Source organism: Serinus canaria, chromosome 2 (assembly GCF_022539315.1).
Source record: "Serinus canaria isolate serCan28SL12 chromosome 2, serCan2020, whole genome shotgun sequence".
Classification (NCBI taxonomy): Eukaryota; Metazoa; Chordata; class Aves; order Passeriformes; family Fringillidae; genus Serinus; species Serinus canaria.
The window spans coordinates 24335122-24350793 of NC_066315.1; the positions used below are offsets into that span (position 1 = coordinate 24335122).

General features: G+C 39.3%; 2 protein-coding genes across 3 annotated transcripts in view; one reads left to right on the forward strand and one right to left on the reverse strand.

Annotated features, from left to right (window-relative positions):
- The window catches only part of LOC103813117 (probable acyl-CoA dehydrogenase 6), a 76236-nt gene extending 70547 nt beyond the window's left edge, over window positions 1-5689 (forward strand). For both annotated transcript variants that reach the window (XM_050971104.1, XM_018909758.3), the window contains one exon: window positions 3757-5689. In XM_050971104.1, coding sequence (XP_050827061.1) covers window positions 3757-3847 — 91 coding nt within the window. In that variant the 3' untranslated portion in view covers window positions 3848-5689. The remainder of the gene's footprint in view (window positions 1-3756) is intronic.
- Window positions 5690-5833: 144 nt separating this feature from the next.
- Window positions 5834-10278, reverse strand: BET1 (Bet1 golgi vesicular membrane trafficking protein). The gene is made up of 4 exons (XM_030231756.2): window positions 10080-10278; window positions 8694-8809; window positions 6544-6600; window positions 5834-5998 (listed from the first exon to the last, which is right to left on the reverse strand). The coding sequence occupies exons 1-4, from the start codon at window positions 10096-10098 to the stop codon at window positions 5843-5845; spliced, it is 348 nt and encodes a 115-aa protein (XP_030087616.2). The 5' UTR covers window positions 10099-10278; the 3' UTR covers window positions 5834-5842.
- Window positions 10279-15672: the final 5394 nt, after the last annotated feature.

Here is a 15672-nt window from a genome sequence, read left to right on the forward strand (position 1 = left end):
TGAAGTCTGTACCTAACTGCTGAGACAAGACTTAATACCAATTGCTGTCATCTGTGAAACAAAATCTGCAGTTTCCACCTTTTTCTGCAGAGGCTTTGAGACAGATGCCTATCTACCACTTTCTTTGACTTTTATGAGTACCTTGAGAAGGAATTTAGGAGATGAAGCACATGACATTTACCTTTAAGATAGCAAATCAAGGCAGGTAACTGTACAGTGATGACTTTAAAGTGGAGCTGTGCTCAACTCTGCTTTATGCTCAGAGCAGGCCAAGGTGATACTCATTCCCTCATCTTGGCCTTCAGAATGCCCCTGAGGGGGAAGGAACAGGGTCATGGGAACTGGCAGGCATGGCTGTGGGCTGTGCCACCCTGGTCAGAGGCCTGCTGCACTGGGTGGCACCAGCTCAAACTCTTCTCTCTAGAACAAAGCCTCCTTCAGATTCTGCTTAATTTGGACAGCCTATAGGTAATCTAGCTGAGTCTGAATATGGAAGAAGTCACAAAATACTAGGCTTGAGGGTTCATCAGTACCTTTTCTTGAGAAAATTCTTGCCAGTAATAAAACCTTAAAATAGTTAAAACCTGAAATAGTGAGTTATGAGAAAAAAAGGGCAAAGGTTTTGTAATCAAGTGCAGTTTGTGCTGAAAAGAAGCAGTGTATAAATGTCCGGGGAAGCAGCGATACTCTGAGCCATGCAAACCTTGGTAAGGTTTTTTACCAATGGCCTTCTATCAGGGAAGTGGAGAGCAGGATCTCTGAGGGACTGCTGCCATAATGCCAGGCTACTAGCAGAACCAGGGCTTAAATCACCAAAACTCACTTTCTTCCCCGTCTGACCGGCACTGATCTCTGCCAGAAAAGGGAAAAAAAAAATTCTCAGTTTATTTTGGCAGGAAGTTTGAAGTTTCATGAAGACATCTGCATCACAGATAGTGCAGCAGGCTCCTCTCAGCTTGCTTGGGAACAGAAAGAGCTTCAATCCAATTCCATATGGTTTTCCAGAGGAAAATGTAGTGTAGAGCAGCTCCCACAGCAGGCCCAGCTGCTCAGCTGTAGATAATAAATGGTATTGGAAGGCACAACTGCAAACATGATCACATTTTACCAGCTTGAAGCTGCAGACAGATTTAGTGTGCCATGAGCTGCATATAGCACATTACAAGATCTAGAAGTTTGCTTGTGCTGTGAATGGGTACATGCCTCTGCTTTATGGCTGGGGAAATTGCACACAAGGGAGAGCTCAGACTGGGATAAGGACCAGCCCTGATTTTCAGGAAAATTGGGACCAAAATTTTTAGGGGCAAGGTAATAGACATGGCTTAGCTTGTGCAAAACGAGGTCCAAATGTCACTCAGGGTGCAGAGCGGTCAACAACAGCCAACAGAGGAATGTTAACTGCAGACTATTTTGGATGACACTATTCAGAAGTACATTTTCAGGCTGTAAATGAGAGGTTTCCTAATCATTAGAACAACTTTCTTATCTCATAACCTTCAAATGAGGGTAGTCCAAGATTAAAGGGAGCTTGTTTTTTCTCCTTCAAGCAGTGCTTGACACATTTCTGAAGGCTGTATGACATGGCCTCTGTGGAGACGGGAAACATGATTTGGCAACACGGAGGGCTTTTTTTTTTGCCTATTGCTACCTAACTAGAAGTTATTAATCACCTGGATTGAGTTTGGTGGGTGGAAATGGCTTCTCACCCTCCCTCCGCAGTGCAGTTTTTTTAACTTGACACTGAAGAATTTTTTGCTTTTATTCATTAAAACATGGATTAACTTTTACCGTTTATGTCTCTTGATTTGGTTGAGTGAAGTCTTATAACCTACAGTGAGTATTTCAGACACATGGGTTTTCCTGAATGTAAGAAAACTCTTCACAGGGAATATTTTAGAGGAATAGAACACAATAGTTGGATTTCTCTCCTTCCTCAGGTTAACTCCCACACTCTAAAGAAAACAGCATTCAATGACATTCAACAAGTAGCTAGAGGTTTGGTCCCTGAAAATGACACCTTGACAAATTGCCTGGTGCGCTGCAGGCTGGTTCATCACGGTCCTTGGTCAGGGGGAAGCCACCCCATGCTGGTGCTCACCTCAGCAGGGCTGCAGGTAGTTCAGCATGTGGCAACAAAATGGTGATGCAGAAATCAAAAGCAAGATGTTGTTGTGCCAAATAAAAGTCTTTACAGCAGTAGCATAACAACGTCCCTCACAAAAGCAATCAAATTCCAGTATGTATATATATTGAAATATTTATGTGCTGTATTAATAATGCATTCTTGATATAAGATAAACTATCAAGTATAAGCATACATTAAATAACTGATATAGAAGTTGACCTCATTATGTGCTCTTTCCCAGCTTCCTTACAGAGTTTCTGGCAGGATAGTTAATCCTGTGGTTTTGTCATCTTATGATGAAAGCAAGTTTCTTTCCCAGAAGAGGCTGCTGGATTAAAATAATTTGTGTCTTTTGTCATCTTAATCTGCTTAAATTAGGGGGAAACTTTCTGTCCTGTCTCCCCTGAGGAGAGATCAGCATTAGTCACCTGGCTGTAGATTCTGTAAGAAATATTCCTTATCTCACCCATAGAAACAAAAATATAATATTTAACAAATTTCTAAAGATACACACAAGCACAAAACATACGAAAGGTGTTCTGGTTTTTTGAGATGTGTTTTTATATGTGATAGTCTGACTTGTCACACACACCACCAAAGCCAGATCTTACCACTGCCTATTTAATTTCACATAAACAAGTCCCATGTGTCCAGGATTCCTGCTGCAGAGAAAGGATTACTATTGACATCACAGAGGAGTTCTGAGGATTAGTTACTTGCTGTTGCTACAGTGAAGATGCCGAATGCTGAGCATTGGCAGGGGCTTTCTGCAGCTTGACAAAGCAGACAGCACCGCAGCACTAAGAACAAGCAACCTACCACTGTTCCAGGTCTGCTGCCTTCAGCAAGGCCCATAGGAAGGTGGGGAATCTTCAGTTACTAAGCAGAGCTAGTTTAGAATTGTTCTGGTAGTTTTATTGGTGTTTTTTCTTCTCCTCAGAGGTAAAATATTTGTGAGTAAAATTGCTTGAGGCTGCAGTAGTTAGCACTCTGGCGAGCACAGGGAACTTAGGCAATACTGTTAGGGTTGACTTGGGATGGTTATGGCAGGTTTGAAACAAGTGTGATTAGAAATAGCAAATAAAGAGTAAATATTCTTGAAGCAGCCATTAATTTTTAAAGCACAGAAGCTCTACAGACTATATAAAACTACACTAGAATACTATACAGGACTACTTGTAATATTATACTATGTAACATTAAGGTTCTATATAATACTAATAAAGCTTTTGCCAGATCCTATATAGCCATTAGAAAAACCTGGATTGGTTAAAAACCTTGAATGGTTGTACCCTTTCTGTGCAATTCTCCAATTCCTCATGTACTGGTCGACCCTTTTACCACAGTTAAGCAAATATAAGTGCTGCAATGTTTTTTGCTGCTGGCCCTGGAAAAGCTCCCTCCCCTCCTACAGTTCAACTGCAGGCTTAGGCACCTACAGCTTTGGGACAGGCACAGCAGGGGTGTTGTGGGAAGCATCACAGCCCACCTGCCCAGGAGCCAGTGGATGAGGTGCTCTGCAGGCATGTGGTGTTTGTATGCAATGTGTAAGCAATTCTGGGCAAGCTTTCCAGAACTGCACCATCAGAACAGCACGCAAATGTTTAAATCTACCCTTTATATTTCTGCAGGGACTTCAGATTGATGTCAATAGGAGGTGGCTCAGATGAAACCATGCTTTCCATCATATGCAAATACATGGACATACTTCCAAGAAAGTGATGCATCTGCACTCTTCCTTGAAAATTAAGAAACCATAGCTGGACTTGTGCTGCACACTCAAGGGGTACAGATCACTAATTTTGCCATCAGAAAGCACATCAAGGTCTTTCACCATTACCACTCTGTGTTTTCCAGTGTCAAATTTTTGTTGATATGAAGCACTCTGAAAGCTTGCAGCCTCCTGCATTCCATTTTTTCAGTGGGTTACCTGTTTTCCAATGACCCATGCAAAACACACAGAAAAAAATATGTTCTTTAATCAAGCTTTACCTACACTTCACAGCATCTAAGCTGATAATTACAAAACAGAACTTCCATATGAATGGAAGCTTTGTAGCTTAATCTCATTTCAGTATAGCTTTGCTTTCAAGATGAATAATTATGGCACAAATTATTCCCTGCCATAATGAAACCACAGAATAGTGCCTTTCCTCTCAATTACAGGTACCTTCCCTATCTTTCACTTTTGGCAAGCAATCATTAAAATGAGCTCTGTCATCTTTGACAAATCCATATAAATTTGTACTCCACTCTGCCATGGACTTTTGGTGATGGGAGTAGTGTTAAGTTTTTATTTGCAGAATTCTACAAACAACTGTTTAAGTGTATCTGAAACTTGCAGAGGCTGAACTTCAGCAGCAATGTACCATGTTGTATGCATAATTATTAAGAAAAATATTAAAAAAAACCCCATTAATATGAAAACTGTGCATAATTACTTAAAATCTTCCTAAAACAGACATTTAAGCTGGATGAGGCAGCCTGTATTATTGATTAAAAAATAAAAATTGCCCCTTAAATACAGCACAATTTCCAAAAAATACACTGGTATTCTACAGTAGAAAAAGATGTATATAAACAACACTAGCTAGGATAATACTACAGGGACACTTTATTTTTAAGTTCATAATTGGTCATTAATGGTAACATATCATACAGTATTTCTAAAAAAGTTTTTGAAAAATTGTAGATACAATTTTGATATCTAGCAAACTTATTTTTTTTTAATGTTAAACTCAGCAATGCAATACCCTCAATGATTAGAAACTACTTGGTGAGCCAAAACTAAGTCTTCAAAATAAAGTACCCTAATGTGACTGCACCTCCAACAAATGCATCATAATATACATTAATATAAAATTAAAAATATCTGCCACTGTATTTCAGACATCATGCACTGTAGATTTAGGACTATCACTAATTGAAGAGTGAACACACTTAATGGTGAAAGTTCAAGTGATTCAATTGAATCATTTCAGTTTTAAATACTTTAAATATAAAGAAAACATTTGTACTGTGTCCATATTGGTTGGTCCCAATGATGAAAGGCATTTGCTTAAAAGAGTAGATGCGTAAACATGATCTGTCACATTTAAATTAAAAAATAAAAAATCTAGTTTTAAGTAACTTCTTGCCAAAACACCCAGCTAAAGTTACTTAAACATTATCAGATCTAAACACAAAAGTAATTTTTGGGGATACCACTATTACATTTGCTAGCTTCAGGTCAGCTTTTAAAACTCCACAGGTAAGATCTGTTTAGAAAGATCCACATATTCTTTGTCATCTTGCAACTGAAATTACTGAGATATGCCATATACTGAAATATGCCTGAAACTGGAGCTCTAATTTAGAGCATGGCCCAGAATGAAAAGCAGAATGAAAAAGAAAGCTTTGAAATTCTGCAATTACTTCATTTTCAAATAACTACTGTTCTTTGAGTTTTTTCAATCAATTCTAAAAACTATTTTCCCCTAAAAAAATCCATCCCACTATGCTAGTTATTTCTGCATATTTACAAATAATCCCCCCAAAACAGGGATGATGGAAAAACTCTGATACATTAAGAAAACTATATATAACTTCGCATTAATTGTTAATGCAATTTACAACAATTTCACTCGTTTATCCACAAAATGTGCCACTTTAAATCAATGTCTTCATTAACTAAGACTACAGTTGAAATTATACAATGTAAACCAGAGGTAACATGCATCACCTCAGTTTAATAATCCAGTATATGACAAAAAAAACAAATAATGAAAAGAGCATCATGTAGCATAATAGCTTTGTCTGGCTTCCTCTGGAGAGTGTTCTCAGTCTGTCCATAGTTGCACCTAGAAGTCCACCCGTAGAATCAAAATCATTCTCCTATATTTAAAAAAGAAACAACCAAGCAAACAAAAGAGCAAAAAACATGTTACTCTGAGAAAGAAATACCCATACAGCTCAGTAAATATAGTTTCCCCTGTTTTTTCAAAGTTTTCAAAACTAATATTATTTTAGAGGCAAAACCTTACATCCATTTATTCAATGCTATTACTACCCCAAGCCAAATCAAAGTGTAAGCAAAAAAGGCATTTCTGACTCCCTTATTTTTTCCTTCCTTCTTCTGTTCTTGAATACAATTAAATATAGAAGTGCCTTTTTAGTAATACTTGACATTTGCTGATTAAAAATCTATACTCATATCCGAAGCATAAAGATCTAGGTTGTGCCTTAACAGTAATGTATTTGCACATCTTATCTTTTTGAACAGAAATACTGATGCTGCTGACAAATCAGTCACATGTTACAGTCAACAATAAGCTGTCAAAATTTTAATACCAATATTCACACTAAAAGACAGGATATTTTACATTATTAACTTCTAATCCTGACCCATATTTAAAGAAAGGTAGTTATTCTACACTTACCATTTCTGCTAACATTTTATTCTGGTTTTTAACTTCTGTTCCAATTTCAATTGAAAGCTATTAAAAAAACCCAAAACAACAAAACAAAACAAAACCAAAAAAAAAGTATTAAATACGAAGAATCTGTTAATACACAGATTAGAGAACCCAGTCAAAAATACATAACATGACTAGCATTTTCCCCAGTGAAAGCAATACCTGGTATTTTCAAAAAACAAAAACAAAATAACATGCACAGTATTCTATCAATAACCCTTAGGGAAATACACAGAATAGAGATCCCAGTCAAAAATACATAACATGACTAGCATTTTCCCCAGTGAAAGCAATACCTGGTATTTTCAAAAAACAAAATAACATGCACAGTATTCTATCAATAACCCTTAGGAAAAGAAAAGATTTTCCATCTGACTAGATGAGTCTAAAGAGCCACTGGAAGTACTTGATGCTCCTCTTCCCCTTTTCCAGATAATGTCTTATTTGAATTATTGGACGGATTTTAAAAAACTCAAGATCTAGTCAAGTCTGAAGTAGCCATTACCCATTCCTGGAACAACTGTTAAAACTGCTGGCACACAGCAGAGACAACCATGAGCATTGGTTTGACTCAAAAGTGTTGCTGGAGTTGACACTTGTAACCTGCAAATGCATCTCTTTTGACAAGCTGCTGTGCTATAAACAGGAGGACTGTCTTCTGTGAACTTGTGTAGCCGTTCTCTGCTTTATGTCACAGAGCAGAAGGAGGAAAGCTGCACTAGAACCAGTCCTGAGACAGCGACCAGGGCCAGCAACAGCTTGGGCAGAAGCCTGAGACAGGCCCCAGGTCAAGCCAGAAAGTGAAGTGAGGTTAGGGTTGGAATCAGGGAGGTATGAGACCAGGCACAGCTGGAGCTGAAACATCACAAAGGTGGGAGCCAGCCAGAAGAGCCTTGGCTTAAAGCAGCTATGGAGTTAAACAGGGGAGAACTGACACTGAGCCCGACTCTTAGTGGCCTTTCCTCCGTTATCAGCACACTGGCCTTGAACAACCCGCTCAACTCCTGGGATGGAGGGAAATGCCATCCAGGCCCCCATGCTTTGGATTAGCCAAAACCCATTTGTTTTCACATGTCAAAACTTGAGTCTCATTTTCTCATACTGATGCATTTCAATCATCAGTGAGACTGATTTTACATGGAGCTTCTTGGATTATGTGAAGGCTACTCTGTGTGCCAAGATTATCCCATTGCACGAAAAGACAGAACTCCAGAAAGATTTCCTTGGGGAACCATGAACGCTCTTTTGACATACATGGATTTTGAAATGTAATATACCACAGCAGGAAACAAGAAATTAAATTTGATAACAAAGGTCAAAGCTTTTTTTTACCCTTTAACTTGCTCCAAATTCTTATTCTAAACCTGTTTAATTTCTCTTTGACACTAAACCAATTTTAAGCAACAGTATTAGCAGTAAGCCGTCGAGTGAGTTCAGGCCTAAGAAATTCACTGGAATGTGAATTTTGTAAAAATACAAAAATTTTTAAAGAAGTTTTATAAAACTTAAAGCTTCAAGAACAAGAAATCCACACAACTTTAATCTCAGAGCTATCTTTCAGTTAGACCTGTTTGAAAGAAGTCCTCAATCTCTGAAAGGAATCAGAATCATCAGAACACCAAACTTCTTCAGAGGATATTGGCATGCTATTTCTAAGAGCTGTTTCCACATTACATGTTTTTTGACTGCAACTCCCATTCCCTGTTCCCCTGTACCACTGAGAGTTAAGAAGCAGAGAAAATTGGGAGTGAAGCTGAGCCCAGGAAAAAGGAAAAGGTAGTGGCAAGCCATTTTAAGTCTTTTATTTCTCACTACTCTACTGATCTGACTGTCAATAAATTCATTTCCCCAAGTCGAGTCTGTTTTGCTTATTATGGTAGTTGGTGTGTGATCTCTCCCTGCCCTTATGTTGATGCATGAACCTTCCATTGTGCTTTTTCCTTCCGTGTCCATCCACCTGAGAAGTGACAGAGCAGCTTTGGCAGTCACCTAAAATCCAGCCAGGTTAACACACCACAGTTTTAAATTTCTGTTTTAAACTAAGTTTACTGCTTCCCTGATTCACATAACTGAATTTCCTGACCGTGGTGACACCACTGCAGTTAAACACGTACCGATTTAATGGCACTGACTTTTGAACGCAGACTTTCCGTTAACCTGTCGTTCTCCTCTTCATAAACACTGTAGCCACTGTTGGTATAGCCATAGCTCCCTGCAGCTGCTCCATCACCTGTAAACACAACAGTCAGCAGGCACGCTTCCTTCAGAACTCCTTGCATAAACACCCATCCCCTCTCCAGAAACAGCACACAGCTGGGCGGCCTCCGCTCCAACCCAGAGGGAGCTGTGAGTCTGACAGACAAAAGGACTGAAGACCTAAGCACTATCAAATGCCCACTTCTTAATGATACACTTCCTAACACCTCTCTTGATTCACTAAGAAGTGTTCCTCAAACTTGTTTTATTTCATGAAAATACTACTGTACAATACAAGTCTGAAGTGTAGGAGTAAATCTAGGGTAGTGTCAGACACACCTGGTTTAGCCCTACTTTCTAGGAGGAAGCCCCAAAACTCAGTCATACACTTCAGAGGTGCAAACACCTCCCAAGCTTTACAGTGCTGTCACAGCACCCACATGGTTGTAGAACATGACGTGGGAGTTCAAAGTTTCCTCATAGTCATCAACATGACTGCTGGCTGAAAAATGAGGCCTAAGCTGCTCAAAACACTCAGCAGGAATTCTGCAAGGATTTCTCAATTTGCACCAGACTATATCTGTAATAAATTTATAACAGTGGGGATTCTTGGTTTTTTACTCCCTAAACATGGCAGGAAAACAGAGAAGCACTTTAAAAAACCCCAAATGAGCAATTTCTGAATTTTTGAAGGACTTCATAGAAAAGCAATAAATCTGCCTATTCATGGGAACACGGCTCAAACTAACATGCATTAGAACAACTGAACAAAAGACAACTAAATGGGGCAAGACTATTTACAAGAGCATGTAGTGACAGGACAAGGGAAATGTGTTTAAACTGAAAGACAGTACGTTTAATGCAGTATTAGAAAATAATGCTTTACTGCGAGGGTGGTGAGGCACCGAAGCTGCCCAAAGAAGTTGTGGAGATGCCCCCCCCATCCCTGGAAGTGTTTGCTCAAAACCAGGTTGGATGGGCCTCTGTGGCACCTTCCTCTGGTCTAGAGGAAGGTGCCACAGCATGGGGGTTGGACCTAGATGGTCTTTGAAGTCACTTCCAAACTAAATCCTGTGATTCTATAACAAACACTAACGCTAGCGCTGCTCCGTAAATCCAGCTGGGCCAGAAGGAGAGGCAGAGGCAGGGCTGATGGCCTTTCCCCGCCAAAGCTCCTGAGCCCTGCCACAACCCTGCACCCAGGGCACAGCTCCCCTCACGCCTCCCGCGCCCCCAGCCCTGACAGGGGCCGGGCCCTGCCAGTGCCAAAGCCCGGCCCGGCCCGGCCCCGCCGCCGCGCTTACCCAGCCCCGCGCGCCTCATGGCTCTGCCCTAAGGTGCCGCGGGAGGAGCGGGACGAGGAGAAGGAGGAAAAGGTGGAGGAAGAGGAAGGTGAGGAGGAGGCCGGAGCGCCGCAGGTACACGGCGGGTTTGGCGCGGCAGCCGGGGACCCTTCAGCCGCGAGCGCCACGACAGCGCTGCGCGCGCGGCCCGCTGGGTGCGCGCCCGGGGCGCGACGGGGCCGCGCGGGGGCTGCTGGGGGCTGTAGTCCTGGCATGGGGCCGTAACAGAATGCCAAGAAAATTAAAATTAAGTGCTGAGAAGAGCTTTTAACTTCTTTTTTTCCCCCTCCACTTTTTATTTAGAAGTAACAAGCGTGCAACTGCAGCATACAGAAACTTAGACTGGAAACTTGAAGATTACATTGTTATTGAATGTGATTTAATTATTTTTTTTTCAAAGATAATTTCTCCTTCATTCTTTAACCATTTGCACTGCTTTAGCATGTGAAAAATGCGTATTTTATGATTGGCTTTTCTAAAATATTAACATGAATATTATATGTGTTGTGTTAGAAAGTAATGCTGTATTAATTCTCTTAAGTAGTTTTTAAACATAGTTTTAGGTTATACTTTTTTAAACATAGTTTTAGGTTATACTTTTTTACCTCACACTGAGGTAGCAGCCACAGGACACCTAAATCTTTCAGATAAAGAGAATTTATTGCCCTCTTATCAGAAGAAACACACTTCTTCCTGCCTGGCTAAAGATCGAAGGCGCCTTAGGATTATGAGGAAGAAGTTGATGATGACCAGACCAAATCCTGTGTTTGAGTGGAATTTATGCATCATGTATGAAGTGTATGAATATGCAACAGGCTATTGTTTTTAGGGGTTAATCCTTTGTTAACGGGTGTCCTTATCGGACTTGTGCTGCCCAGAAAAAGGTACCCGGACATCTGTAACTCTTTGTTTCTATTGTCTCATATTGTCCTAATTCAAGTTGTCCAAATTATTATAACTCTAACTGTATTCATATTTTTATAACCATTTTATTACTAATGAACTTTTAAAATTTTAAAAAGCAGGTGATTGGTGCTTTTCACAGCACATAAGGGTTTTTCAGCTTAAATGAAGGATGTGACTCACTCTACACCACTGAATTGAATTTATTTGCCAGGATGATACCAGAAGGATTGATCAGTACTCCAATGTAAAACAAACACCACTGGGTCCCTGCAGAATTTGCTGTTTCAGGGGTGGTGTCCACTGGACTAAAGAAGCTGAACTACCTTTCCAACTACAACAGGCTGCCTTTTCATTAATTGCTCTGATGTTTGTCTTCTGGTAGGAGCTAGGACCCTCAATATTGGACCAGCACCTACTTACATTGTACAAGGTATTTAAACACAGACCACAGCTCCTTTTCAGTGAGCTTGCACTGCACCAGGAGTCTTCACCTCGGCAGGCAGAGTTGTAGAAGGAAGAGTAAAATAGTTCTGGTCAATAAGAAGGCCCATGGCATCCTGCTGACCTCCTGTGTAATTGCTGTAAGACACCCCAAGTCTCCAGTGAATAAACCCACGAATACTTGCAGCATTTCTTTGCACTCCATTTGTGGAAGTGCATTTGAGACCTTAGCGTCGTATCTGTCCCAGTTCTGCACAGATGTTGAGAAGCTGATTTATTTACTTCTCTGGCACCTCTGGATGCCTGTGTTTCAAACAACATTACAAAGAGTAAAGTTAGTTAATGCAGAAAACAACTATTTTATCTTTGATAATTTAGGCAGTTTAGCCTAAATTTCATTTGCTCATCTAAAACAGAAGAGAAGGTCAAAGAGAAGAAATGAGCTGCAGAGCTGTCCCCTGTAGTGCTCACTGTGAAGCTAATCTCCATGGGATTCTGTCTGCAATTTGCTGGCTGCCATTACTGAGACTTGACTTACAGCAGTTCAGGGAAATGCATCAGTTGTTTCAAAGATGGGAAAACTGCTCTCACCAGATTGAAGCTCGAAGATACAGCCCTCTGAGGTAAAACCATCTGAAGTTCACAGACAGGCCCATTTTTTACCTTGCTGGGGCAACGGGGTCTCTTAAAGGATTTCATGCTTAGAGCAGCAAAATTTAGATGTTGGAAAATGTACAGAAAATGAACAGATTCTGAGAAAACCTTCTTCCTGAGTGCTTCAGATTTGAACTAGGGCTCTGTGAGGAGCAATGTCCTCATCACAACTTTTGAAGAAGGGCTAGTGTGACAGTCTATACCAGTAATCAGAGAGTTAAAACTGAAGGTTTAGGAGGCAGTAGGAAATGTCTTTTCATAGCAGCTGGCCTGACTCTCTCTTTCTTTGTTAGGTGTAATTTTATCTACATTTTTTCTTCATACACCATCCAAGAAAATTATTGCATTTGGTGACGTTGCTGTATGAAAAGATTTGTCTTTACAGTATTTGCATATTATATGTCACCTTATTCTTTCCCACATGGCTCATCTTCCATTTTTCAATAAACATGGGTTTATACATAACTAGGTAAAATGTATATATCTCAACAAGTATTGTAGTTATTCATGCTAAGGGGCTCATTTTTCATTTTCAGTTACATTTTTGCAAAATAAAATCCCAATTAACCACATGTTAAGTGTTCTACCTTTGTGCTTGGCCACTGAAGAATTACTTAAGGAAAAAACATGTACGGTGTTCAGAACTCATAGTGTATAGATATATAATCTCATTATGATGTTGTGAAATAACATCTTGAGTCTGTATGCAATTTACAAATACCACATTTGTTCTACTGTTTCTTGCAGCAAAGCATGAAAATGATACTGACATGATTAATGTTTCAAATCCATTTTAGTCATACTGAATTTATGGTTTTTCATACCCTGGAAGTATCTCATAGGAAAGTTAGTTAATTCTTTAGATCTCCTGGTATTACAATAAGGAAATTGGGATTCCATCCCACAGCAGAGGCTGCGCACAGAAGTCAGCTGGGTGTCATTAATATGTTTATGTTGCATTTCCATGGAACAGCTTGTATTCATGTTAATGACTTCACAGAACACATCTGTGAAATAAATACAGTTTTTCTTTCGATGTGATTAACTGTACTGCTGCTGCCTTTCTGGCCCACTCCCCGGCACTCACTGCATGGAGACGTGCCCTGAGCTCCTCAGCCTTGCAACCCAGCTGTGCATGGGCAGCCAGCAGCTGTGGCTGCAGGTGTTCCGTGGCATCTGCAGGTCTTCCTGCCAGGAAGCCTAAATAAGTAGTCAGCAAATGGGTTTAAATGAGTGACTCATCAATGTTTGGTTTACCAGAGACAAGATACGGGAAGAAAAAGCACATTAAAAAAAAAGAAATAAAGCCCTCAAGCTTGTCTGTCTTGTCAATGCTTTACAATCTTTTAACAGTAGCCTGCTACAGGTGGGTCATTGTCAGAGACCCTGCTGAGGCAATGAGCATGGCAGTCTCCTTTCCCCAAAATATTAGTGAACAATTTACTCTGTAAAAAAACAAAAATCATGTATTTTGTAAGAGAAGCATTCCACATATCCTACCAGCTGTCCTGTCACTGCTAACATTTTTATTGACTCTTTACTGACTTCTACTGGTTCTCTTTACTGACTCAAATTAAACTAGATGAGTACCTTTATATGGCAAACAGCCCACAGATTGTATTAATGAATTACTCCATGACTATTGCAAAAGCTATAAAAAGGGAAAAAATCCCAAAACCACAGGGAATCTGATTCAAACATCCTGTAAAATCAGTCTTCCAATACACAGCTGAAATACCATGACTTTTACTAACATGATATAATAATGACATGATTTTAATAAAATTAATAAATAAGTAACAAGAATTTCAATGATTTTACATGTTCAAAACCAGGTTTTTACAGTCTTCATTGTTAACTTGCTACTTTCAACAATTATAGATTGTGAAAACAGCCTGACTAGTCACAGGCATCATTTGCAAGTTGAAAAGCAGATGTCACACAATATATTGTTTAGTATCAAATATTTCAATCAATTTTTTGTTAAGCAGTTATCTTCAATTATTAGAAAAAACACTTGCTAGTTAAATCTTGATCCATTGTGCAATCAAGTAACAGCTGACATTTCTAAATAGAACTAAAACAATTTTGACAAAGAAGCAGCACAAAACAACAGACTATTTCAGTTAGCCTCAGTATTTTCAAAAAGGAGTTATGTCAGCATCTTTCATCAGTATCCTTGTCAATTAATATCTTAGTTTGTTCTAAGACTCTGTAGCAAATGAGAGCTCTGAAAATGCTTCTGTTCCAACAAACCCAGTCAAATTATTCTGGACTTTGCTTCCATGTTGTTAAGCTGACAAAACTGATAATGGGCTTAGTGTGTCACCAGCCTTGTTCTTCCTGGTTGTATTCTCCAAAAAATGCTGTTAAGAAAACCAAATACTGTGTAAAATCACACCTTCTGTAAGACTTTAAATGGCTTAAGGAGTCTGCTGCTCATTGCCACCCAGATTGTCAAGCAAAGAATTAACCATTCAAGTCACCAGAGGAGTAGTACGTGCAGTCGTCACAAATTCTTTCATTGTAAGACCATATGTAAATCACTGCAAGTACCAACAAACCTGTTGGTGTCACCCATCATGATGATTCAAAACTTAATTAAATACTGCCAAAGAGAACCATGGCTTTTTCTGATCTGAAAGCAATTCCATCAGAGCTGGTGCCTTCCTTCTGGAATAAGGTTTGGACTAATTTCATCTCATTTTGTATTCTAGCAAGTTTTTTTTTATTATGTTATTTTAATAAGACAGTTATCAAGTATCTGCCTAAATAGCCTTTTTTTGGTCTTTAGAAGATAACCAAGAAGATATCTCTCTAGACAAGATTCTGAGAACTCCTGTAGTCTTTTTTAAAACCATGTTGCTGGGAATCAGAGGAGCTTCCTTGTATATATGTAATTGTATTTACCCCTTCCTAGTCATCCTAAGCCTTTCCATACACAAGTTCAAAGGATCATTAACAATTTGTAGCTATACAGACTTCCTATCTCATAGATTTGCATATGAATGTGAATACAGGTTGAAAAACCACATAAACCTATCATAACATTTTACAACTCAGTAAATATGCTTAGAGGAAAATTTCCAGTTTGCATTTATATAAAGTTGTGATGGAACACTTTCCACACTATTTTCTTGTTCCTGATTTCAGTATCATCTCCATTTTACAGTCATAGTAGAGATTCCTCAGGAAGCTTGGTTTTTCAGAGACAGATCAGCAGTGAAGAACCACCTAGGGGAAAGAAAAACAATATCTGTAGTTGCATCAGCAGAAAGTGTCTAGTGAGAAAGTATGGTCTTTTTCACCTTTAAAACACTTTCAAAATTTGTTAGCAGTGAAGGCATCTTTCTTTTCACTTTGATATAAGTTGTATTAGGAAAGTATTGAGCTTTATATTAGCTCATACACCATATAATTTAATCATTATTATTATTTGCCTAGTTGCAAAATACTGTGATTATTCTTATTTTCTCCTTCAGTTGCCTCTTAGTATCATAAACTGCTCTGGTTTGATTCTGCAGGGAACACACCCAGAAATCTCTGCTGTATC